The 26,926-nt window shown below is 38.6% G+C and overlaps 1 protein-coding gene across 1 annotated transcript; it reads right to left on the minus strand.

Annotated features, from left to right (window-relative positions):
- Positions 1-160: 160 nt before the first annotated feature.
- On the minus strand, positions 161-25,027 carry LOC122867088 (amyloid beta (A4) precursor protein-binding, family B, member 1 interacting protein). The gene is made up of 14 exons (XM_044177455.1): positions 24,829-25,027; positions 18,855-18,914; positions 17,534-17,621; positions 16,697-16,989; positions 14,938-15,015; positions 13,045-13,204; positions 7,515-7,636; positions 6,324-6,398; positions 6,060-6,203; positions 5,253-5,363; positions 3,056-3,154; positions 2,842-2,965; positions 2,651-2,712; positions 161-1,358 (listed from the first exon to the last, which is right to left on the minus strand). Exons 2-14 carry the CDS (start codon positions 18,912-18,914, stop codon positions 744-746), a joined length of 2,031 nt encoding a protein of 676 aa, XP_044033390.1. The 5' UTR covers positions 24,829-25,027; the 3' UTR covers positions 161-743.
- Between the last annotated feature and the right edge of the window lie 1,899 nt (positions 25,028-26,926).

Consider the following 26,926-nt stretch of genomic DNA (forward strand, 5'->3'; position numbering starts at 1 on the left):
TTTTTGAGGAGTGATATTGATTATAAGATGGTATCCAGGGAGGTTGTTGCTTTTAGATAGACATATGTCATATACCTTGTGTTTTTAAACAACTAATGGCAGCAGGTTGTAGTCAATGGCAGGAAGAAGACCCAATAATTCAGTCCAGTAAGAAATGATGTTCAGTTAATGCATTTCTTATGCCACCAGGAACATTAAGGATTTATTTCGGCAACAGTCATTTGAAAACTACAGTAAGGCAATGTAAATGCCTGGAAAGTAACTGGTAAAGTGTTTTCATAGTATTTACAGCCCTCCATGCAACAGTATATACAATTCTATAAAACTTTCTCTTTTAAGTATGATGACAGCATATTTTTTATGTCATATGAAAGAAATGTCACCTCAAGTTTGTTACATTAACAGATATGTTAGCATCATGTTTTCTTTCAGCAAATTTTGTCACTGGTGTCTGTGATTGTGATGTGGTTTTTAAACACTGTACAAAACTGGTCTGATTCATGCAAGATTATGTCTTGGATAAGCAGTTTAGAAAAAGGATGGGTGGATCACTGTCTGTTTTCTAGAAGGGATGAAGTCTGTATTGCTCTCCACTGGCTTCATGTTGGAGATGTTAAGTATTGTTGTGGATGTAAAGAGTAGCTGTTTTGCTGAAATCAAGGCAAGGCTGACTAAAGGTTAAGTTGGTCATTGTGCGGGCACAGTTCGTACTATATTTATACTCCACAAATTTCTTTCTCAGGTTAATGATCCCCACGCTTCTTGTTCATGGCCAGCATCAGTTCTGACATGAAGTCTCCTCCACCTCCTCCTTGCATCGATGGTGTAGTCCTCTTTGGCGGAGCAGGAGGCATCTTCTTCACTGAGCCAGAAGGCTGCAACGCTGCTCTTGGGGCAGCAGCAGCTGCTGGTGGAGGAGGTGGTGGAGGCGGAGGGGGTGCTCCAGCCCCTGTGAACATTGACTGAGGTGGAGGCGGTGGTAAAAACTCTGGATCTGGTGGTGGAGGAGGCAGAGACTGGTCCATACCTCTGAAACTAGGCGGTGGTGGTAGGGAGTTCACTGGCGGAGGAGGAGGCGGCAGTGATCCAAAGCCAGCGACAGGAGGAGGGGGTGGAAGGAAGTCTGGCGGGGCCTCTGAGGCATTGTCGATGGGTGGGGACGGCGGTGGAGGAGGGAGATTGTCCATTGCAGGTGGAGGAAACTTGGTTGGCAAGTTTCTCTGAGGAAGGGCAGGTTTTGCGGCAGCCAAAGGAGGTGGAGGAGGGAAGAATTGGTCTGCTGGCGGCGGGGCAAGGATCTTGGCCAATGGTGGGGGTGGGGGTGGGGGTGGGGGTGGAGGTGCGACATTTCCAAGGTCCTGAGAAGAAAGAATATAACATAATGAAACAACATGGACACATTTTTACAATGTTTTAATCAAAAGCCAATCAGAGAGAAAGGAAATTGAAATTATGCTATTGGTGGCATTATGGGAAATATAGGATCCAGCATTTTTTAGCTTGACTCATACAAGGCACTAAAAAGGCACTTTGATTTTGACCTTTTTTTTTATCTGTCTCTTGTGAGTCTCCCAACTTTATAAAAATGCAATAACAAATCCTTGGACCGACCTTTTAAATAATTAATCAAGCAAAAAAGCCTCTCGAATGTCAGAAATTGCTTTAATACTTTATTTTATGGGTTTGTAGTTTCCTAGGAGGTTTCCTGGAAAAAACAGTGCAATTTGGTACAAATTGTAGGTAAAAGAAAGACAAAGAGAGTAATTTGACTTCAGTTAGTTGCGTTTAGTTTAGGGCTGCAACTAACAATTATTTTTATTATTGATTAATCAGCTGAATTTTTTCTCGATTAATCAATTATAGTCTATAAAATGTTTAGAAATTGTGAAAAAATGGCATTCATAATATCTCAGAGCACACGTTAATGTCTTAAATTTTCTTGTTTGGTCTGACCAACAGTCCAAAAGCTAAAGATTTTTAATTTACTGTCACATATGACAAAGAAAAGCAGCAAATACTCACATTTGAGAAGCTGATAACAAAATATTGGGCATTTTTGCTTGAAAAATGAGTAGTAATAAGTTAATTATCAAAATAATTGCCATTTAATTTTCTGTTAATCGACTAATCGCTGCAGCTCCAGAGGAATTTAATTTAAAGAACTGTAAAGTAAATATTAATTCATTATTCATTTTTTATTGGTAATTTTATTCCTCTGTACATTCATTTGTATGTTTAGATAAATTTTACATTTTTGTAGGTTTAGCTGACCTGCTGTGCACTAATTAAAAGACTTTTTAGGTCACACCAGCAATTAATTGAAGTTAACAGTTTATCTTTTTTCCCTGTAATTACTATTACAATTCCAACATCCTTTCCAGGAATCTGTCTATGAATTGACAGTATATCAGTTACTTTCTAGGAAAGGTTGGAAAATATGGGTCCCTTAAAATAAAGTGTTATTCCATTTGCAGCTTTTCTCAGTCTTTTATCATTGTAAATTAAATATATTTGCCCTAATATCTGATCAAATCACCTTAGGATTTGGGAAATTGGTGGGCATTTTTCACAATTTTTAACATTTTATAGACTAAACAATAATAATCAACAGATAAATCGATCATGAACATCCTAATGAAGAGTTTCATACCTCAGAAACAGGCCTCAGTTGGGGCTTTGGAGCATGACCATTGGCCTGGCTTGGTGATTTGGCTAGCAGAGAAGAAGAAACATAATGAGTGAGCATATAGTGCAAGCAAAAGGTTTGTACTAATATCACCACACCTGGATTGTTTCACATCACTGAAACACTCAGTAAGGGCAGCTTGTGTGTCGTGCTACCTTTGATGGTGGGTGAGGGCGTTGATGGATTGGAGCTCGATGGGGTGCTGCGGTTCGACCACACAGAACTGACAGCAGCCTTCTTCTCAGCGGTTTTATAGTTTTCATACAACGACACACCATACTGGAAGTGCAAGAAACACACCACAGACCGTGAGTTCTGGTTAAATGGAGATTACTTCCTGTTATAAAATGCAGAGCTGGTTAAATTTACCTTTGCAATCCGTATTCCGGTTACCCATAGGTTCATGGTCCAAGCATCATCACAGCACAGGTACTTGACATACTGAGATTCTTTTTGGATCTGAGGATGCTGTAGAGACAAATCCAAATGGTAAACAGATCAGGTTAGTAAAAACCTACTTTGTTAAAGTCTTTTCCCGTAGATCTTTAAGAGTCCTGTCAACAGGCGTTTGTAGGATACCTTTAACATGTTTTCTATTACAGTTACTAGTTACCTTATCATAACCGCAGTTGATAACATACTTTATGAATTGCAGAGTAGAGGTTACTTTCACATTACTTTGCTAGATTTGAAACATCCCATACAGACTGGAAGAAATTAAGGACATTTATTTTTAGTTTACATTATAAAAACTCCTCTCATTTCCCAGGGGAATCTAATCATAAAAACTGTGAAGGTAACATACTTTAACAGTTTACAGTGACATTTTTCTGCCATTACACTACTCTGCACCAACACACCTTTCAGTATAGCTCACAAAATAATAATAATAAATGTGTAATAAGCTGTTTTTGGGCAATGACGAACCCAAACACACCAAAATTAGCCTCTGGAGTGTCATATAGCACCTTGACTCTGCCTAAGAGCCTTTACATTCACTCATTGATTGGATGATTCAGTATTTTACATTAAATTTGTTGATCTTAAAAGAGTACTCCAGCGATTTAGCATTGTACTCCTATAACACCTTTGGACAGATGTGTAAAATCAGTGGAGTTCCCCTTTAAGGGTATCACAGGGTACCGCAAGGGGGCAGAGTGAGTCTAGAATCAGAGTGTTAATGGGCAGCACCAGTCAAATGGATGTTATATTTTCAATTCCTGTTTGGTATAGTCCAGTCAGCATTTCTGAACACGAACATGCCATTTAATACATCCTGTAATCCAGTGTAATTTAGGAAATATGAAATGTTTGATGCTCAAATAGTCTTATTTATTTATGCCAGTAAGTGTACACCATCTTGCTTATTGCAAAAAATATTTGCTGTGCAATGTATACTGTATGGGTCTAACATTAATCCCACAGTTGATTGTTTCCCCCATAATGTCATGATATCAGTTGTACATAATGAGGATGGTATTAGTGATCACCTCAGGCATCTCCTCCGAATTTATAACAGCTAAATCATGAAGCTAAATTGTTTTGCTTTCGTCCTTGGGTCGCTGCAGTGTTTGGTAGTCCATAAGCACCACCAATGTGTCAAAACACACCCTTATTGAACACTTGCTTAAAACCGCTTCAGTTATTATTGTCTCATCATCTTCATCACCGCATACCACAACTGAAGCAGCTTTTATCAAGTTTTACTGAATGATTCCTAAACAACAACAAGGGCAAGAGACCATGTGAAACCTGGCAAGCCTTCCAAAATGTCCACTCTGACAGGTAATTTTCCTTTGCCCTTGGCCAGGAGCACCTTAAAGTCTCAAAGCTTGTGGACTCTGTCTTTCAGTGGGAGGAAATTCAGTTTCTTTGCCTCTCTAAGCTCTTTTTGCTTCAACAACTAGTCTAGTGGTATCTGCTGATTCTAGTATTTCTCAAACAAGATAGGGGGAAAGAAAGAAAGCAGACTTTCACATCCCTTTTAAGACTGACCACCAGCCTAACCTATCTAATTCATCAGTCAGCATTTCTTGGTCTTAAATGAGTACTGTACTGTAGGTCACTCACACCACTGCTAATATATATATAATACACTGCTAATACCTCAGTTTGAAAGAACTCTAAATTAAATGCATGGTGCTTTTACAGTACTTTATTTTAAAGAAATATGAGGAACTGCTTAAGAAGTCACTTTTTGTCTCACCACTTGTCCAGGCTAAATTGGATAAACCCATCTCTTTTCACTTCTTCATATTAAACTATTTATTGCATTTCACATTTCCAGTAAAGCATGCAGCTGTGTACCTGACCATATACTTAGAAAATGTGCAACAATTCGGCATTGATATCTCTTACACCATGCAATATATGGTGTGATATGTGCCTCATAACACCAACTAGTGGAACAGGCACTCAGAGTGATACTTTGAAATGTTTTATTTAGTATCATGGTAAGGGGAAGTTGCAATTTCTCTTTTTATCAATTCCACAGTAAAAGGGTGTGTGACCTCGGGTGTGTGAGGCAATTTAGATTAATAATTTAGAGCATTTAGAGCAAACTTACCTTCAGAACAAAGCAGAAGTCAGTTGGGGCCTTGTATTTGGTCTTAAAGTCTTTACCATAGTAGACATTTACATTGTCAAACTGGACAAAGCAGATGAGGTCACGGGATGACTGAAAAGAAATAAGGGATTATATTACAAGTTGATCTGTAGTGTCTTTTTTCTCCTGTTTACTACAAGCACAATAGTAGGGGCATAGTAGTCCTGTATGAATGGTATGTTTGGGAGTAAGAGCTCCCAAGAGATCTTAGATATACAGCAAGTAAATATACTGTAGGTATACCAGCAGAGAGTAAAAGCTCTAGTTATATTCAGCGTTGCGTGAAACAAGAGTGTGGTTCATAAAGCAGAAAGACTACACACATTGTGGTCCCAGTGAAAACTGAAAAAAATCGACCATATATTTTTTAAAGCCAGAGTGCAGGACTTTACATATAAACGTCAGTTACATTCAAGCCCTTGCCAAACGAGTTCACATAATGCTGAAGGCTATGTAGCTATTACATTTATTCTACCTAAATAATGGATTATTGTGTTGGAACTGTGGAAATTTCTCTGTATTTTTGTAGCTATTTCTGAACAGGAGCTGGGGTGAGCTCACTGTAGGCATACATCATAAGCACGCGTCGACAGTGTTAGTGTAATTACTCTCACTGCCAGAAGGGGCTGCTTGATATTAATCTTTCACCACTGCTGTTCAACTTGCTTGAGCCCAACTTAATGTGTCCTGGATTAGAGTATTAGCTGTTGGATGTGTCTTTATAGTCTGGTCTTTGCCACAGAATGATGTCCCCTTTTGACCCCTGACCTTGGTCTTCCCTTTGGGCACATAATAAATTCCAGAGGCCCTCAGTTGGAAGAGCCGCTGTTTCCAGGACTTCTTGCCGTCTTCTTTGAGATACAGCACCGCCTCGAGATCAGGCACAATGATGGAAGTCCCGCAGAAGTTCTCCTGCAGAGGTGAAGAAGGGATGAAAGAGGTCACTAAGAGGAGCTCCCACTGGGAAAACTGTCTCTTTAAAGAAAATATTTCACATGTGGTTTGTGCGCGTGTTCATATAAGCTTATTTACCTGTATTAATAACTCCTTGTCTTTGTCTTTTATGTCTTTGAGAGCTTTCTTATCCTTCTTCCATAGATAAAAGTTCTGCAGGAATAAAACATAAAGTGCATTAATGATTACAGCAAGACTGATTTAGACAATTTGACAATACATTGGCAATTTCTAGTCATGCTAGTGGCGTAGCTCAAGGGATGATAATGTCTGACTGTAGGACGGTCAGTCGGCCCATGACTTTGGTACAGACTCGTGACTCTGATCACAGCCTCGTCCTCGACAGCTATGACTTGGATTGCCATGAAATTTTGTACAGACATTCGTGGTCCCCAGAGGATGAATCCTACTGACTTTGGTGAGCTCCTGACGTTTCCTCTAGCGCCACCATGAGGTAGACATTTGTTGTTTCCAGTGAAATGTCTCAACAACTATGAGATTTGTTTAGTGCTAAGTAGCAAATGTTAACATGCTAACATGTCACTAGTGAACATAGTTAACATTATACCTGCTTAACATGAGGATATTAGCAATGTCATTTTGAACCTGTTAGCATGCTCACTTCAACAGAAATAAAAAAAACATTTTTTCATTCACAATCAGCTTTCACAAGCCCTCGAACCCTGCTCTTTGTCCCTGTGTGACTGGGCTAGTTTAATTTCATAGCATAGTCTGGGCCTATGTTTTCATTGTGCTGAGAGAAAGCCCGAAGGGGAATTCTATTTTGGTAGTTCTTGTCAAAAGTTACAACTGTAAATTGATCGGGACGTACTGTATTAAACAGATCTGTCTTTTGTTGGGGGACGTGGAAGACATGATGGAGTACTAAAAACGAGAATATCTCATCGGTTTTTCCAACCCGGCTATTTGTCTCTGCCAACAGACCGAATCCATTAAACACATTGAGATTATAAAGGGTTCCCATTATATCAACAAACATGCCAAAATCTTGATGTCTTTTGCCTGAAGCTGTTTTGTCTGATATATTACAGTGAGGACATAAATGGAAGAGGTCATACTACACGAAAAGACATCTCATAATTCAGACAACAATTCAACAGTGAAAATAGCCAGATGGCGCTGGGCTGAAACAATGTGGAGACAGAATTTGCACAAACCAAGGCCAAGAATAAGAATATCACACACACATCACCTCTGATCACTCAGTATATATTTACATATAAAGGTGCATACAATGAAGGGACCAACCTGTGGGTTTTTGAAAACCTCATTTTTTTCCCCCCGCTCTTGAAAGAGGATTTTATTCTCACTGTCCCTCATCCATGCTGAGAGAGGCTCCACAAGGTTCTCGTGGTCTTCAAACGTCCGTTCTGTCAAAAGAAAAGCAAATCTAGACGTCAGCAGATATAGTATTCAGATTATCTACTTAAATTTTAATTGTAGCATCTTTCAAATTACTCTGATAGTGCAAGTTTTGGTTTAAAGAAAATGAGACAATCCTGGTGAACACTAGTGCAATCTAGATTTTTGATGGTGCCATTGGGGGGTGCCAAAGTCTGAAATTTTTAAATTATACACATAGTAGCGTTAAGTAAAAGTATCACAATGTAAAAATATTCCATTACAAGTCATGGATAGATTACTGAGTGGGCCTAACAAGCACAGGCCCAGGGCCCACAGGGGTAATGGGGTCCTCAAGTCAGCACATGGATCTCCTGACCAGTGGGGATGTCCCGATTTTTTTGGGGGTGTTTGCTCCTCATACCTACCTGAATCCTTTAGTCCAATCTGATTTTTTAAATCATATTTTTGTTTATTTTTGCCACACATACACCTGGTAGGTAGGAGAAGGGGCCTTTTATGTGTATGGGCCCTGAGGTCCATTGTCTTGGTACATATCCATGGTACAAGTAAAAGTTCTGCGTTCAAAGTTTTTTTGGAGTCAAAGTACAGAGTTGTTGGCAGCAAACCATTCTTAAGTATCAAAGTAAAAGAATATCCCTTTTCATTAAGTACATTGTAACTTCTAAATAAAATTGTTTATTAAGTTATTTGTAAGCTGAATTTCAATATTGAAGCTGATCCATGTGGTGCTATATCTAACTACTATATATGGTTTCGGGTTAGGGTTATGATGCATCATTTATTATGAGCTTATTATATGTTTTAAAATTTCTATCTGCAAAGTGGCTGTCAGTGGAATCAACACTAGAATATTATCCTTTGAAATGAAATGAAAAGTCCTCATCCCTCAACGATAATATAGGTCTTTGGTCGGTGCCTTAAAATGTCCCATGTAAAAAAAAAAATGTATTAAAAAAACATTCAAGTGTGATATAATGATAACTTTGTCATTCAAAATGTTGTGGAGTAGCAGTAAAAAGTCTTACAAAGTTGAAAGTAAAGTACAAGTACCTCTAAATTTTACTCAAGCACAGTACTTTAATAAATATACTTGCTTACTTTCCACCTCTTCAGTAAACACAGCAAATCTCTCCTCTATCAGCCATTAAAGATAATTTCTCAGCACATTCAAACACTTACAGTATATGGCAATACTCTGGGTTTGGAAGATTAAACATGTCTCCAGTTTACTTTCTCACACTCTACAGCATATTATTATTTAAACCAGAATTGACAAGTGTTTAATCTCACTTAATATTCTCAGTGTCCTCTCTGTTTTAGCTTTGTCCCATAAAATGTGTCAAAACAAATGCTTTACCATATGTACAGTTCAGTTAAATCAGCTGAGCTTGGTTCAAAGTCAGTTTCACAGCTGTACAATTGTATATTTCAAGTGGGATGAATTAAGGAAGGGCTCAATAAAATACAAGCCTCCCCATTTGCTGGAAGGACTTTAAATGGCACTAAACCTCAAAAACACATTAAGGACACTTTCCACCTCCTCCTCCTCTCTGCCCACCCACACACACACTCAGTGCCATAGATCACCATCATGTACTGGCCATTTGACTGTAGTTTAGCCATGGCCCCCAATTACAGGATACCAGCCGAGGCAGAGGTAGGCATTAAATAAATTGCTGCCAGGGTTCCAGTCCATAGTTTGACTATTACAATTAAATGGATGTGAATGGTGTGACTTTGCTGCTAGAGTGAGTTATTAGGAGTAAAAATCCCTTTGAACTGCATTAACCACATGGTGCTTTTCGGTGGTGTGCATGGTGAGCACATGGATGAATTTACTGTAACAGTGAAGATTTGTTTGAAGATGGTGTTGCTGTTGAGCTTTGTGGGCGTTTACTTGACTTTTTGTTGATAAAGATTAAAGGTCGGCAAAAATGTATAGTAGTTAGAGTGTTACACACTCTGGGGGGTTTACAGGCATTTAAAAATGAACTGTTTCCATTGTCAAGCTGTCAGACTGCCTAGTTAGTCAGCGACCCCGTCCACCCCCATGCTCATGAGTCAAGAAATTTTGCATGGATGACATACTTTAAATTTAAACATGGGCTATCATTTGGTTAAAAATAAACTGTGTTGACCAAAGCAAAACACACATTTCCTCATTTGTTTTGCACTGGCAGCATATATCATCTTGACCATCAGGTGCAATCACTCTCCATTAGTGATAAGATTTGGACCAGATTGAAACTTAGACATCCCACCTATATAATTTAATTTTGCATGTGTGGACTAGGTTTAGCAGCACTAAATTACTCGTATTGCCAGACCTAATGTCAATGATCTACATTGTAAACATTACACAACGCCATATCCCTCTGCTTTTTCAGTGAATTTACTACTTTGAATTTACCCTCTGTATGAAATGTGTTGTAAATAAAGTTGCCTTGCGTAGTGTAAGCTGGGACAGTGATCAAGTGGATTCACTGTTGCGCTGTGAGTCGCAGACAGTTTGTGACTAGAGTGGTAACATTACTGGTACACTGTTCACGTAAAGGGGAGAGGATTTACAGTAACACAACAATAAAAAGAATGGCTCTCACCAAGTACAACTCAGTTCCCTTTGTTTGTACCAAATCTACGGTGGCCAACAAGGGCAAACGCACTTAAGAAAACACATGCAAATAGACGAAACATAAGCAAATTAAGAAAACATTTTCATTACTTTGACAACACATGCACATCATGAACCGAATACACAAATGCACTGCAAATACACAAAACGACAACGGAAGTGTTTCCTGGGGACACTAAAAAGTGCTGAACATGGCTTACATGCGCTTGTTGTTGCCACAGTTTGAGACTCATGAAATTATTGAAGTCGGGTCCGTGTATTATCCATTTATATTTACGTTGTGGGTTTCTGACTTCTGCTACTGCTCTACTCTGCACATGCGCTGAAAGTGACCGCTGCATGCACAAAATAACAGAAAAACAATGAATGGATGAAACGGACCCGACTTCAGGAGTCACAAACCTTTTTAGTGTCCTCTAGAAACACTTCTGTTGTTGTTTTGTGGATTTGCAGCGTGTTTCTGTATTTGGTTGTGTTGTGTGCATTAGCAGCATGTTTTCGAAATGCTGCTCATGTGTTGTCAAATTAATGAAGATGTTTTCTTAATTTGCTTGTGTTTTATCTATTTGCATGTGTTTTCTTAAGTTGCAGTTACTTACTGTAAATGTTTTCTGTGACGTATGACTAAGTATTTGCAGCAAACAGTTAAGGATAGGTCTGGTAATATTCTGTTTTTTTTCTTATTATCAACAAATCCCATGAAATCCTAATAACTATTGTCTGTGTATCCAAAACCTGATACATCTTATTCCTCTGTGCCGTAGATCTTGTTGTCCAGAAACTATTAAAAACACATGAATGAGACACACCATTGCACTGGGTGACATGTTCCTTCATTACCATGAATATGTGCACTGTAGTTTATTGAAATTATATATATATATATATATATATATATATATATGTTGAAAATAAGAAAAATATGGAATAATTCTAGGCTTATCCTTTAATTTAGTGTTTCACAGCTTAATTAGCTGCATATAAAATTACTTGAATATTATTTTCAAGCAAAATAATATTGACTTAGATTTTATTTCTCACAGAGGTTAATGACTTTACCACCAGTATCTCATTAAAACAGTTTCAGGACAGAGTAAAATGACTGCCCATTCATGATATATAAGATTGCTTCTTTAAAAATATGAATTATCTCTGTTACTATCTGATGAAGTGGTAACGAGCGGCCGGAGAATGTGATGGCAGCGAAGTCCAGCAGCTGAAGTAAATATAGCACAGACGGCTCAGACAGAGGATTGAGATCATAAGGCTTCTATTTCCGCATGACAGGGAGGATGACTGACAGTGTCCGATACAGCAAATTAAACCCACCTGTCTACACTGTTTGTGTGTGTGTAAGAGAGACAGGGATAGAGAGAGTATAGCAAAGAGAGGAGGAGGGAGAGAGAGATGGATGACAGTAAGATCAATGTTTCATTGTGAGCTCGCTGCAGTGTGGCTGCCATCGTGCCAATAAAAACACAGTCCATCATCTGGACCTGAATGAAATATCCCCACTCTACACATTGTGTGTGTGTGTGTGTGTTTAGTTGATAATTCATGTAAAAACACACTGAAGGCTTATGTTGTTAAAGTGGTAGTCTACATTACCAATGCTGTGTTTTTCTGCTTCTGTTGATATATTTGCTGCCCAGCTTGCACCTATTGCTGTGGTGTTTCTGCACTAAATTTACCAAATCAGTGTCACCAGTAGTATGAATTTGTGTTTTCTGTTCATGAAATTTTGGTCGTTTGCTTATTCTAGCAACCCAGTTATTTGATTTATTCCAAACTGCTGCTGGAAATGTGCACCAAAGGATTTTTAATTTCCCCCCAGAAAATCCTTAACATGTCACAAGGTGTTTAAAACAGCAAATCTCTCATGAAATGACCACAGATTGAACCACTATGGTGCTATATCAACTAGTAACAACACATTAATAGCAATGGTGATTGTTGATGAATTAATCATCATCATAAATGCTCCTCAGCCTGTGTGTATGGACATAGAGGCACTGCCAGGGTTAGGGCTTAATTTCCCAGTAGTCCCACCCATGTTACAGTCTTCTCAAACACTTCTAAATCTGTATATGATAACCCTTGGTGGTGTCATCAGGAGACATTGCATTTCTTTCCATACCTATACTGATGACCCACAGCTTTATGTGGCTGTGTCATCAGAAGACACAAGAGCTATTGATGATATATTAGTGTCTGGAGAGAGAAACAAAATTACATTCTGTTGGACTTTCTTGGAGCCAACATGCAAGAAACATCCGTGTCATCTTTAACTTTAAGGCTGATGTGCTGAATGTCACCAAATCATCTGAAAAACATAGTTAAAATGCGAAAATTTCTCACTCTGAGCGTTTCAGAGAGACTAATGCATGCTTTTATATCCAGCAGGCTAGACTACTGCAATGCTATCCTTTCTGGTCTACCCAAAAAAATCATGACTAGGACCAGAAGGATGGAACACATTAAACCCATTTTAAAGTCTTTAGATTTATTTCCTGTAATTTTTTGTTTTACCGTCTATAATTTATTTATTATTATCTTTAATCTCTGCTTTATTTGTTTATATTAATCATTTCACGCTCATCATTTCAATTTTTTGTGTGCATTAGTCTCAAACTGTTTTACTGTTTATATTTGTCATCTGTAAAGCACTTTGAATTGCACTTAACGTGCACGTATGAAACGTGCTATACAGATGCAGTCATAGCACTGTGTCGCATCAACCACATGGTACAGTATTTTAGATGCTATAGTGCATTAACTTACCAAGTTGCAGGTCAGGGTAGGTCTCACACAGGCTCCAGTCCACATTGCAGTCACAGTGAGTCTTCTCAAACAGGTTTTCCAGAACTTCCCTGACATTCTGCCTCTCGTCGACCATCAGAGTCTTGGAGCTGCCGTCATTCAACAGCACCTTCACCACCAACTGCGAAATAAATTTACTTTATTTTACTTTTGCGTTACTTTGCTGTGTTTTCCCTGACTAATAAAAGAAAAAAAATTCAAATTCCAACCAGTGGGAACTCTTGCGTAAAGGAAGAGTTCGACATTCTTGCTTAGAGTTAGATGAGAAGATCGATACCACTTATACGGTAAACATGAAGCTACAGCTAGCAGCTGGTTACAAAAGTAAAGCCTGGAAACAGAACATACTCCCCTCCTCTGTTTCCAGTCTCCTCCTGGCTATAGCTTCATATTTAATGGACAGATATGAGGGTGATATCGATCTTTCGATTTAACTCTCAGCAAGAAAGTTAATAAGCGTATTTCCCTAAACATCAAACTATTTCTTGAAGTGTTTTTGGTACTAACATCTGCATGACAGATTGAAGTAAAACATGTTGTGGACAGCAGCAGGTGTCTCAGAAGTCAAATCAAGCCTCGAAGCACATTCAGCTTGTTTATTTGCCAGTTTAATTACAGGGTATGTACAGTAAATTGTTGTTTCTGTTTCCTAACGTTAGTTTTACTAGAAGAGTTGGAGCATCAGCACTTCTGTCTCTCCGTTCTGTTGAACTTGTTTGGCTTTTTAGTCATATCTTTTTCACTATATTTGTCTCTTTTTACAGTCTTAGCACCTCCTTTTTCCCCAAGTCGGCTGAGATTCATTTTGCTCTGGAGCGGAGCAGTGCTGTCCTCACAGGCTCATATGGCTTCACACTTCCTCTCATCTGAAACAAATCCAGCTCTGGGAAGCTGAGGAGTTTCACAGAACCAAGGTCAGCCAGTCACTTGCCTTGTGTCATAAAAATGTGGTTTTTCAGAGATGTTATCACAAGAGGATTTAGAGTGTTAGATCACATGTTACTCGGTCTCGACCTTCCCTGGAAATCATAGGTTTGGCATGTGGTTGAATGAAATGTCACTGGATATAAAATAAATTTTCCTCTTACAGTACTTCCTCATGCAAGGAAGGTATCTTCAAAATACTTGATCCATGTCAAAAGCATGCTGTAGAACCAGTGGGTTTATCTGAAACTTGAGGGCCTCTGCCACAGACGATTCTGCTGAAACCACTGAGGTTGCACCTTTTGCTTCTGCGTCTAACAACTCTGGAACAGATGCTCCTGTGAAAGTGGCTAATGGTCTGTGTCTGCACACACATGGCAATTTAGAGAAGCTGTTTTTACTGGTTCCCTTTAGATTTTAGACAACTTCTAAGAATTTATAATTACTATCTTAACAGGTAAACAGGCCATTAATGCAGTCACACCCATGTAAGTTATAATACGTCTCAGCCAAGCCATGAGAGTGTAGAACTTGGCATATCATCAGTCACATTGCCTATGAAAAAAATATGATACAATTGGCACGAAACTACTTTGATTTTGTGTAAAATTGCAGATCCTGATCTAAAGCTTTGCATGCAAGACCACATGTCTGTGCTTTTGTTGACTGCTTTGAAGATGAGAAAGTGTCCACATATCACCCAAAGAGGAAACTGTGCTTTCCTGCAGGACGTGGGCTGGATGAAAGTGGCCATCCATTACTATGATTGATAGCTCTTCCAAAAGAAAACAAAGAGCCATACTACTGTGTTTGAACATTACGTATTTTACAGTGATGTCCATGTAGCCGTAATTCACTTTGTCTTTAAAGTTTATTGTCACCAGTGGATGTAAGCTCAGAGGAGTACACTTCAGTGTTTGGTTGTCTTACCTTTTTCACTTTAGCTTCTTTGAGCTTCTCAAGAGCAAGCTTGATTTTGTCTGCTTTCATCTGCGCCTCGATTTCCTCCTAAAGAGGACAAATAATAATATGTAATGAGACAGCTGAATTATAGTTAAGAGTTCATAGAGAGAGTTAGATGACGTAGCTGTATGTTAACTATGAAGCTACAGCCAACAGCTGGTTAGCTTAGCATAAAAACTGAACGGGAAAACAGCTAGGTTACAAATTACAAAATCCGCCTACCCGCACCCCTAAATCTCAGTAATTAATACATTATATCTCATTTGTTTAATCCATACAAAAAACAAAACCGACAGACAATTTCTTAGACAATAGCAGTAACTTTCTGGAGTCTGGTCATCACTGTGAAGTTGCCAAGCAGAGACTCCAGGAAGTCCCTGCTCCCGGACTGAGAAATAGTCCGGCACAAAACCTGCCTCTAAAACAACAACTTGCCATTTTTACACTTTGGTTTTTGTACAGATTAAACAAACAACATAAAAGTTATTTATTAGTGAGCTTTAGAGGTGCTGGTAGGCGGATTTTGTTACCTTTGGACAGTCAGCTGTTTCTCCCTGTTTCCAGCCTCAAAGCTAAGCTAATTTGCTGCTGACTATAGCTTCATATTTACTGTATTATATATATGAGTGGTATCAATCTTCTCATCTAACTCTCAACAAAGAAGCGAACAAGCATGTTTACCAAAATGTTGAGCTATTGCTTAAAGATTGTACTAAAGGTAAATGAGAGGAAAAGATCTACTATAACTGTGGTGAGTTCATTTCTGTGGATGTAGGACGTTAGTGCTGTTCAGGAGGTGTACTGTTTTGTTTTGATTTGATTTAGATTTAATTTCATAACTGGAGTGTCCATTTAAGAACTTCATTTGGGACATTACATCTAATCTACTGGATCTCAGTTAGCAGGGATAGGAGACCCTTTTCTTTGGCTTATAAATTGGATGTGTTTTTACATAAAAATCCTGCCTACAGTGCAGTTTTAATGAACGTGTACACCTCTACCTAACAATGACACATTCTCTGCCTCAGCACAGCTGGTGTTTTTACCTCAGAAGGATGAAGTAACAAGCCCTGTTAAAGCAATAAGCCCCCCCCCCCCAACTGCTACATCTTACCTCCCCTTCTCCAACCTTTGGTATTGATCCCGTTACTCTTTCCTGAATGTGTTTGATCTGTTCCAGACAGACTCTCGGCTGTTCCGCCTCACGAGTCTCTGTAATTGTAACAGATGCCTCCGTCCAGCAACAACTTCGCCATGATCTCACCGTCCAACTGTTATAAGAGAATACCACTCTTCCCAGTTCCACAAAGACAAAAAGAACTCACCAGAAATATATATGCTGGGAACTGGTGATGTTTTTGTTGTAACACTGTCTTGTCACGCATGGCTCAGAAAGTGCTTTCTTGTTGTAAACCAAGACACGCCACCAATAAAACAGAGATTGTGACATTATTGCCTCTTTCTGCTTCATGTTTCTGCTTTTGCATTTTATATTTTAAGACCCTAACAATGCACGGACATTTTCTTTTCTTCTTCACTATCTGTCATCCATTATTGTGGCATTTTCTTTGAAACCATACCAACCAAAATCAAATCCCTATTACTCTGACAAGGCTTGATTAAAACTCTCACTTCTTAAATTTTGGACCAGTTCCCAGTAGAGAGTATAAGAGGTACTTGCGGAGATGTTATGCTTGTCTTACAAACTGTACACTGGCTGATTCACCTTTGTAGGCTTTGCAGACTGAGGAGGTGGAGGTGGTAAAGGGGAGGTGGCGGAGGAGGCCGGGGTGCTAACAGGTCTGCTGGTGCTGCTCGCGGTTGATGTTGGGTAAGCGAGGGAGGAGGCAGGGTGTGTGCTCAGTCCCTTCGGTGGTAGTGGCAGGTCTGGCGGGGGCGGTGATGGCACCTTTAGACCTTTTATTTCTGCTGCAAGTTTCTCTTCCGTTGCATTGAGGTCAGCCACCAAATCAGCCATGAGCGCATCCAAGTCATTGTCTTCCAGTTCATGGAGGGACTCTGGTTTTTAAAAAATGAATTTATTTATCAAGAACTGACTTAGGTACAGTTGGCCTATGTCTGTTAAAGACAAGTGCCAAAAATATTTTGAAACTGTCGATCTGAGGTGTTTAAAATGTTTGACAACTCAGCAAATGCCTTTTAAAATGTTGTCAAGTAGAAGATGCAACTAGTTCCTTTTTTGAAATGGCATATGCTTTCCCCCTTAACATTAAGAGCTTTCATTTAAGTTCCTTTCTTTGTGTTTTCATTAAGCAATGCAATGTCAACCAAATGAAAGCAGCCAGCGTAATTACAGTGACCTCAATCTTCATCTGAAATCAGCTCTTGAACAGTAGTCAGATATACTGCAGATCAACTGAATGCTGTTTTTCTGCCTCTTTATGTCACTACCAATTATCCAAGTGATCTTGATAATTGATGAAACATGCAATATTTCCTGCCCTTGCACAACTGCAGTTTTGTAGTAAGTCATGGCGCAAAACTTCAACACCTAGCTCTTTGTAGTATTTCTACACACATGACAGACAAAATGTTAAGTCACCATTTAGGTCAGTGAAGCCAATGGAGAAGTTGACTTCCTTGTTGGTGCTGGGGAGAGATGCAGGAGGTACTGTTTCCTGACCGAGACTCTGCAGGGAAGAATGAACAAGGCGGTGTGTTTATAAGAGCATGAATACAATATCTGTACAGCCACAAGACCCCCAGAGGTTCAGTGAGTTAATCCACAACACACTCTGAGTGCTCTGAAACATAAACTGTCCCCAAACATTATGTAAGAAAGTATAATCTTTACATGTGTATGTTACACAGGGCTTCTATGTGTAATATTAAGCCCCTCTGGCAAAATGGACAACAACATCAAAGTGATCAGCAGGACTTTTCACTAAGAAAAAAATATGCAATCTCTAGCTGGCTTATGAGTTTGCCATTTGACCTCTCTTCCAAAAGTTAGTGTAATTTATGGTTGTTAGATGATCACAAAGAGTGTTTCCCCCCTGCTGTGCTTGCTGGTCTAGAGTGTCTCTGTGATCGATGGTGGGTTTTAGTGAGTTTGTCATCTGTCTCAGAAAGAAGAAAAGTCTATGTAAGGTATAAGGTGAGAGAATTAACCACGAGCAGTCTGGAGAAGATGTGTTGTTGTGTTCAGTATTTGTTGCATTAAAGTGTGTACAATTGTTTGCATTCAAAAATGTAATTTTTTTGCGAAAACTGTGGATCTGATGCACTCTACTGTGACAGCAAAAAAGGTACGTTCCTATGGTACTTTACACTGGAAACTCTATTTTTTAAATTGGCCTTTTGGGCTACATGTACAGTATATCTTAAATAATAATAATAATAAAATGACCTATAGACTGAAATTATAGACAGGGGCCGCTATTGCAAATCATTTCTTAGGCCTATGAAACAAAGTGAAACAAAAAAGTGGATGTTAATGTTGTTCTGTAATGCAACTCTAGGCTATTATGAATCCATCCGCTCTTTTACTTTCATTTTCATCATTTACTCACTGTTTATTTGTCCTTTTTAAAATGAATTTAACTTTAACTAAGTATTGTTGGGTTTTTTTTATTCCTGCAACTACCCTTGTGAGTTCATCTTTGCTAACTGTTCTGAGCAATTGATATGAAATACATAATAGGTTGAAAAAAGCAAACAGCAATTAGGTACAATACTACTTACATACCAATAAATAATAAACAATAATAATAAGTAATAATGAGTGATAAGTAATAAAATAGGAAACAAAGAAATAAATAAGAAGCAAAAGACTTAATATGTAGAGTGAAGTGCTAGAATAAAACTGCAGGACCATTCATACTTTATGTCTTATAGTTGTTATGACAACTGCCTTAGCTCACCTGAGTGAGGAGGTCCATCTCCCCCAGCAGATCACTGAACATGGCGTCAATGTCATCCATCTGTTGAAAGTGACAGCAGAAGTGTCAGGCACAAAAACATCAGAAAGATCAGACTGTGAAATATTTTATCACGTGACAAAAACTGATTGTGCGTGTATGTATCGATGACCTGTATTGATCTGTGCTGCAAGGACGCAAAGAATTTTTCATTGATTGGATATGGCTGTCATGACGAATGACAGTGGAGGAATATGTGGAATGAAAATCCATCTGCATGGTGAAACAAATGTTAAATACACATGCATGTTACGCAGCCAGTGGTAAGACACAGTACTGCTGCTTTACTCTGAAATGTGTGCAGTTGTAATATGTGCCCCGAGGCTATGATATCTTGCAAAACATCTCCAGCCCAGACTGGAGGAAGAAAAGTATGCATGCACAACTTTCCGGCATTCATGTTTTGCCAGAACTTGTTGTGTTGAACTGGAGAGTGGGATATTGTTTCATTTTTGTATTATCGTTCAGAGTCAGAAGTAAAATGTCCTTTTTTTCTTGACAAACCTGTGTTTTTTTTTTTGGTACTGATTTTAATTTCACTGAACTGATACAGTTCTGACATGTTTATAAATTCCATCTTCTAACCCTCCTGCTTTTGAATGCTACACTAACACTGAATGAAACAAAATCTCACACAGGATCTTGCAACTCACTACAGCAATCGGTCCTATGATGTCATTAAAGACCATTATGTGTTGAATCATGCACGCATATTACACAATTACAATGTGCAAAGTTAGTTTCAATCACTGTGTATGACAGTAACAATCCGTTTCAAATACTTTATGACAAAAAATGATGCCTGAAAGTATGCAGGTTTGTATACTGTGGTTAGCTATAAATTGCTGATCAAGTCTCAAGACTCATACACTTGACTGCTAAAGACTGATATAATTTAACCCAGACATAGATGCATAGAGTGAAATGTCAGCATCATCACTGTTAATAATTTCAGTCTAAAGTAACAAAATAGCCCGTGGAACGACTGTGGTAGCTGTGTTTTCCCTGAAAACAACTCCAGAAGATTCACTTGAGATTTCCATCTGAAATTATGTACAGTATGCTGTCTCTCACACATGTATTACTTGAATCCCCATTTCTCAGAGCAAATGTTATGATGGGCTAGAATGTGCAGTCAAAACAGAGGACCTGTTTTCTTACAGTGGAACATGACCAGTAGTGTGGAGGTGTCAGTGGGAGTTCACTCAGTTACAGTAGAGTGGTGCTTAGATGGGGTTTTCACTTCATTAATTCCAGAAATGTAATGCGCTGTATTTGAGCTACTGTACTAACCGAATCGAAAGCATGTTGATGGTCCCTCGTGCCCTACAGTGACTGAGCAAGTAAGGGTACAATATTCTGATTTAGGACATTTCAACAGAAAGTATGGCTGCTGTGACTGCTGAACCAGTCAATTCTGAGTTTTTGGATGAGCCCCATTACCAGTAGTGACTAGTGTTTGGTTCTGTGGCTGTTAATGAGTTTCACTGGGCTACTACTGGCCTAGTAATTGTGAATTAGAAAATGACATTTTTTAAATAAACACTTGAAATGCCAGACTTGTTTCATTTTGGTGCTTCATTTTACCTTCTTCCTTCAGATATTATTGATAGCAGTGTCAGTCAGCCTGTCAGTCACCACTTTGATCCAGACTAAAATATCTCAACAACTATTGGATGGATTGCCGTGAAACTTTGTACATTTATGATCCCTAGAAAATGAATCCTACTGACTTTGGTGATCCCCTGACTTTTCCTCTTGCTCCTCCATGAAGTCAAATTTTTCTAGCATGGCTATAGAGTCTTATGTCAAAATCCATCAGTATTTTATACAGATTACACAAGATGAGACACAAAGATGGGAACATGGCAGCAAGAGCAAACCCAGTTATTGTTGTTGTATAATACTTAATTCACATTCACATATTTTGTATAAAGTTTGAAACAAAATATGAATAAACCAAACTAAGTTTTTTGTTCACTCAAGGCGTTAGCATTGATGATTTTGGTACAGTCTAGCTATGAGCTAGGCTATCTTGAAAGTGTAAGAGCAGGTAGGCTCACCAGCTCACCAACAAGCCAATTAGGAGTCATAGTCATTGCGCCACCTACTGACAACAGGAAGTAAGCCTTGTGTGACAATCGGCATTTGATTTATGTGAAAGTTTCATGGTGTGAATTTCACTTGACATACTGTGGCTTCATTGGTCTGTAAAACTGGAAGGTTGTGGCATAATGATTAAACATGGTTAGGTTTAACTGTAAGACTTGAGATGCTTATATTTGAATATGAAGTTGAATATGGTTGTGTTCAGGTTAATATTAGAAATAGCTTGGGTTACGCAAAGGTTTGGTGTGGTTAAAGTTGCAGTAACAATCAGTAACAATGAGCTATGACTTCTACACACTTCAGACAGACCTTATGGAGGCTACACACTCTCTACCGGTTTTTATAGGCTTTCCTTTTGCCACTAACCTAGAAACAAATATTTTCTAAGCTCCACCCACCCTTTAATTTAATCTGTTTGGTTGAGTTAAACCAATAGATTTTCTCTCCCTCAGAGAACTAAACAAAGATTTAGTTCTGTAAATCTGTTTAGTAAACTTTTGCATCCATCAAGAAAAAAGAAGTCATTTGCAGAGAATTAATGAAAAACAAATTAAGACACACAAGGCAAACCCTTCGTCACACTGTGGAGGAGACAAGATTGACTTATTTTGTTCCAGGCAAGAGTTCATACCATTCTGTGACATGATGTTTCTCATTTGAATGTGAAACGGATCAGTGTTGTTCCAACATCTAACACATGGCGAGCGCATGAATGGTTTGAAACAAAACTTCTCTGGTTGTGATGGTATTGCACGAAGTATTTTCCATAATGACTACATTTCTATGAGTGTCAGGCAACAATTTCCATTTGAGGCTTTCTAACTGTTGTAGCATGGGCCCACTCCTCCACCCCTTTATACGAATGGTTTGTCCCTGTAGAAGGAAGTGGTAAAGGTTGAGCTTCCTGCCACTTACAATGTTGAAATCGTATAGGAAATGGTGACATGAACAGCCACCTGCATGAACCTAGTTTGTTGTTTACGTATGTGATATTGTGCATAATGGCTAAACAAAACATAACGTTAAGCGATTGCAGTCTCAAAAATGCGAAACTTGATATAAAACACTAAAGCAGATGTTCTCATAATTAAAAACTCCTTAATTATTTTCAATCCCTGAATAATTTTTCCTCTTTTTCTTGTGGTGTCACATTTTATTTTGTGTTATGACAATCGCAATACAACAGATTTCCCTTTAACAACCACATTATGATTTTGGTCCACGTAGCTCTTTGGTCACAAACAACCACACAGAACACATAAACACTGTGTATTTTAAAAGTCACACAAGGAAAAAGTTGTCAGTCAGGTCACTCCCAGCAGCTGCTTTTACAGGCCAAATGCATTAGATGGAGCGCTCCCAACTCTCATATAGTCAAGAGAAGTCAGAGAGGGTGAGTGTAGCTTTGGTCAAACCTTGAAAACAAATACGCCTCTGCAGATGGAGACAAAAGTTGCTCTTTTTTGGTGAAAGCTAAGTTTATAGTCAGTTCTGTTCAGATAAATGTATGATTGAATCAACACTTTTTTTTGTAGGTGTGACGTTGCAAATAAAACACAGACAACCACAGAAAAAGGAGTTCATCTTAAACTGGTGTCATTACAACCACAATAGAATCAGTAGAGCCTACTAGTATTACTTTAAGGAATACTTTGACGTTTTGAGAAATAAGCATATTTGCTTTTTTGCTGAGAGTTAGATGAGAAAATTGATACCACTCTAATATCTGTCTGTTAAATATGAAGCTAGAGCCAGGAGGTGATTAGCTTAGCTTAGCATAAACACTGGAAACAAGGGAAAACAGCTAGCCTGGCTCTGTCTAAAGGTAAAATAATTTATGGATTAAGCAAACAAGATACTATGTTAATTAGCAAGCTTTAGAGGTGCTGGTAGACAGATTTTTTTTAGCTGTTTGCCCCTGTTCCCAGTCTTTATGCTAAGCTAACCTAATCGTCTCCTGGCTACAGCTTTATATTTTGCGTACAGACATGAGAGTGGTATCAGTCTTCTCATCAAAACCTCAGCAAGAAAGCGAATAAGCTTATTTCCCCTTCTTATGTCCAGCTATTCCTTCAAAAAAACGATCATGAATAAAAAATTGTAACATCTTTGGCTCAAGATATCAGGGTTGACATGGATCTGTTCTGAAATCATGCAAAAGATTTTTATCAGTAATACTGGAGAACCTTCATAGTTGGAAGAGAAAGTTTGGCATGACTAACGCTATTTGAAAGAACCATTACTGATGCATAAAGTGCTCTGCAGTGAGTTCACTTTTCCATTTTAATCGAACATGTTTCTACAAACTGATGACTGTAGATTGAACTCTGTAAGGTGAGATGGAGAGAATAATGGGATAATTTAATTTCCCTTCAATAACTGCATTTACTGTACAACAAAGTTTAACCAAGTAAACTCATGATTCATATTCACATTACGTTGGGTGATGTTACAGCATAAAGGAGAACAATCATGAAAGTATGTTGTTGCCTCTTTGCGCCATTTTCTTTCCAGAAACCACTCAGAAAATATGCGATTTGTCAGCATTCATAAATATTATTGGAAACACTTGGGCATGAAATCTGGCACCTTTCCAAATCCACACAATACATTGTGAAAACACGCCACTGTACTTCTGTTATCCAAAGAAATAAAAAAGACAAAAATATAGCATGCAAGCCACTAAATTCTTCCAGGCAACGATTCCCCCCTAAATAATCTCAAATATATGGTTCAGCCTTCAGTCCAAATGTGTGTAACTCAAGTTTCAGGCAAGAAAATGGAAACCAGACAACAACTCTAAGTGGCCATATCGAAGCACAGCATGTTTACCATAATGTACAGAAACTCCCTCTCTTACTCGGATCAAATATCTGTATTTGGGTCTTTGGCAGATGTGTTTACAGAACTGGTAAGTAGGCAAATTAGGGGCTCGGCAGCAGAAACAAAGCACTGAAGGGCATAAAAACAGGAACTGACAATTTTTGTTTTCGTAGAAATAAAACATGGGCACTAATTTCCACCAACAGGTTATATTTACATGGAAAAAATAATCCTTCAACCTTTTTCTAACATTACACATGAGTCATTAGACAGTCTGTCTAAACATATATTGCAGTGTTTTCTGGCTTGACAGCAGTCAAAGACAGTAAACAGCCTGTCAACTAAATGGTTTATACACCGTTATTCCAAATGGACACTTGCAATGATAAAGTTTCCAAGTAATTCAGTCCATTTTTCTGTGACTTAATCTCATCTCAAAAGCCAAATGTACAAAATGTTCCTATCATCTGTGACAAACTGACAGCACTATTAGCTTTAAAATAAGAGGCCAACCCTATTGGTTTCATGTAGTTATTGAGTCATACAGCAGTCTGAAATTAGAGTCGGGTCCACCTAGTTGGGAAGCAGACAAGAACACATTTGAACTAACCCCCTTTAATTATATGAAAATATGAATAATGGCTGCCTTATCACTGTACAGCAACCTAATTAAGCCTTATCTTATGAGTACAAAGATACATTGGGTGACAATAACCGTTTTGTGTCATTTTTGTACATAGGAGTCTTTAAATCACATTATTTGACAGGATGTCTAAGATTTTCAGTCTGTATTAAGGAACATTATCTGTATTATACTTCCAGTTAAATACAAATTGCTGTAGCTGGAGGAGAAAAGCATAATAAACTGAAAACAACAAAGCTTCATATACACAATAGTCAAAGTCATGTACGAGCAGCGGAAAGCAGCTATGGGTGTTCACCGTTAACTGAAGGTACAACATCCAACTTAACAGAGTTAACTCACCTTTTCAAATGTATTAATCCTTGTTTCACCAGTTAGTTTCAAGATAACAGCTTCATGGACATCGATTCCACCTCAAAATATTATTCTCTAATAAATCTCAACACCAAAAACAGTCATATACAGGCAGATTTGGGTGTGTTGATGTGGATTGCATCTGGCTCTCTGACTAACTTCTTCCTGCTTAATGCGGAAGTTCAGGTCCAGACCTGTCATTGCATTCCTGCTAAGAGTTCAACATTTTCACAACAGTCTTGTCTAGGCAGCACTGGGCCGTCCCCCTTAACTGCCACCTTATCTGCATTGTACTGCAACTGTTTCAAAGCTGCAGACGTGGACAGACCCAGAGAAAACTAGCAGTCAAGTTTGCTGTGACTTCCAATCATGGTGCTGATTGACAACTACTTGAGCAGATGATGAAGTTTTTGGAAGAAATGTTTAAAAAGCAATGTCTCTGTGGGGTCGAGAGAACTGCTGAATCAGCATGAGTCTTGGTTAACAATTCACCTCTCTGAAAATGATTTACAGCAGGACTTTAAGAAGGAGTGGTAATGTGGCACGTCACAGCAGTAAAGGATATCAGACTCCAGTGATCTAAATTCTTCTGAAAAATACAGTTTTGCCTCTAGACAGATCCATACATTTAGAATTATTTGCTGTACAATTTTTAAATAAAGTTAAAACAATCGATTCTTCCCAGCAGTTTGACGTCAAATTATATACACAAGTTGATACTCTGACCTGATTCAATTTAATTTCTTTTCTTTCTTTTTCTCGAGTGTGAAAAACCTGCATACATGTCCTGTACTGTTCAGCTGTTGTTATTGTGTTACATTTTTTCTCCCCTTTCCCCCCCAATATACTCATGCACCTATGTATCTGTGACAGAAACAGTCCACTGCTGTATGACAGGCTCGTTCTGTCATTAAAATATTAAAATGACCTTTATGTTTATACAGTTGCATAGCTTTCTTGTATTTATCCCTGTCTTTGTTTTTTGGGGGTTTCTTTTGCTTTTTTTTGTCTGTTATATTTATTGCTGTTAATGCTGTCGCACAATATTGTATGGAAAAATAAAGGAAAAAAATCAGGAAGAAATATCTTAAGACAGTGGTGTGGTGCAACAAGATCAGTTATCTTCAGGGGGAACCAAGGAGAGTCAAGCTGTCAAGCTATGAATAGCCTCTGGCTCTTATCTGACCATGCAGCCACAGATAGCTCTATTTATTTGCATTTCTCCTTGAGTCAACTTGGGAGGCCAAAAAACAGGATTTCACATCTTTTTTTAAAATCTCAGTTTACAGAGCCTCCATTATTATGCTGTTATTAACATTTAATGTTCTCTTTCCCTCATTTTCAACTCCTTAATCTGTTTAGCTCCAACGGGAAAGGCAGACCACCCTCTCTGTGGCAAATCCTGTCATCATACAGTGAAGCTGAACACCACGGGGGAAAACCAAATAACCTTGAACGTGTCCAAGAGCCTTTCATGACTCGTGATGTATTAAACAAACACTCGGGTACAGGCATGTGTCCCAACCACGCTCATTTCCTCCCTCTCTCAAGGGTTGACAAACAGATGGAACAACGGCAGCCTCACATTAGCTCCAAGCATCTCCTAAACACTAGCACGCTGGGGCCTCGGAGAACATTTTTCAAATAGATACACTGATTAACGGTTGCGGAGCTCGGGACCTTCCACTTTGTTTTGTCTTTGCAGTCACTCTTCAGTCACTGAGGAGGGGTCCAACAGAGTGGATATTTATAATGGTTTCTGCCCATGTATGCTTTAGCTCATACATCATGGCATGGAGTCAAGAAACTGTAGAGGATTATTATGTTTTAGTGTGTTTATCAAATTTTGTGCATTTCAAATAAAATAGGAGCTGCAAGGTTAAGCATTTACAGGTTGCAAAACAAAGCCCTACTTGACAAAGAGCAGTATTTTGGTTTTATTGCAGAACCCCAGATGGTACGGTGTGAGGTGTAAGGGCATACGTTTAAGCCATTAGTCTCCATCATGTTAAATCTGAGTGCTCCGACACACCTCTAAATACCTGTCTTGGGCTTTTCTGCACTAAAAGAAAATGGGGTGATAATG

This window comes from Siniperca chuatsi, linkage group LG19, assembly GCF_020085105.1.
Source record: "Siniperca chuatsi isolate FFG_IHB_CAS linkage group LG19, ASM2008510v1, whole genome shotgun sequence".
Classification (NCBI taxonomy): Eukaryota; Metazoa; Chordata; class Actinopteri; order Centrarchiformes; family Sinipercidae; genus Siniperca; species Siniperca chuatsi.

Coding starts and splice junctions, on each gene's coding strand:
- LOC122867088 (XM_044177455.1), bottom strand. CDS start 18,914: ATGGATGACATTGACGCCATGTTCAGTGATCTGCTGGGGGAGATGGAC. Junction 16,990..17,533: donor TGGCTTCACTGACCTAAATG/GTGACTTAACAT, acceptor TTTAAAAACCAG/AGTCCCTCCATGAACTGGAA. Junction 1,359..2,650: donor AACTGAGGCCTGTTTCTGAG/GTATGAAACTCT, acceptor CTTTCTTCTCAG/GACCTTGGAAATGTCGCACC.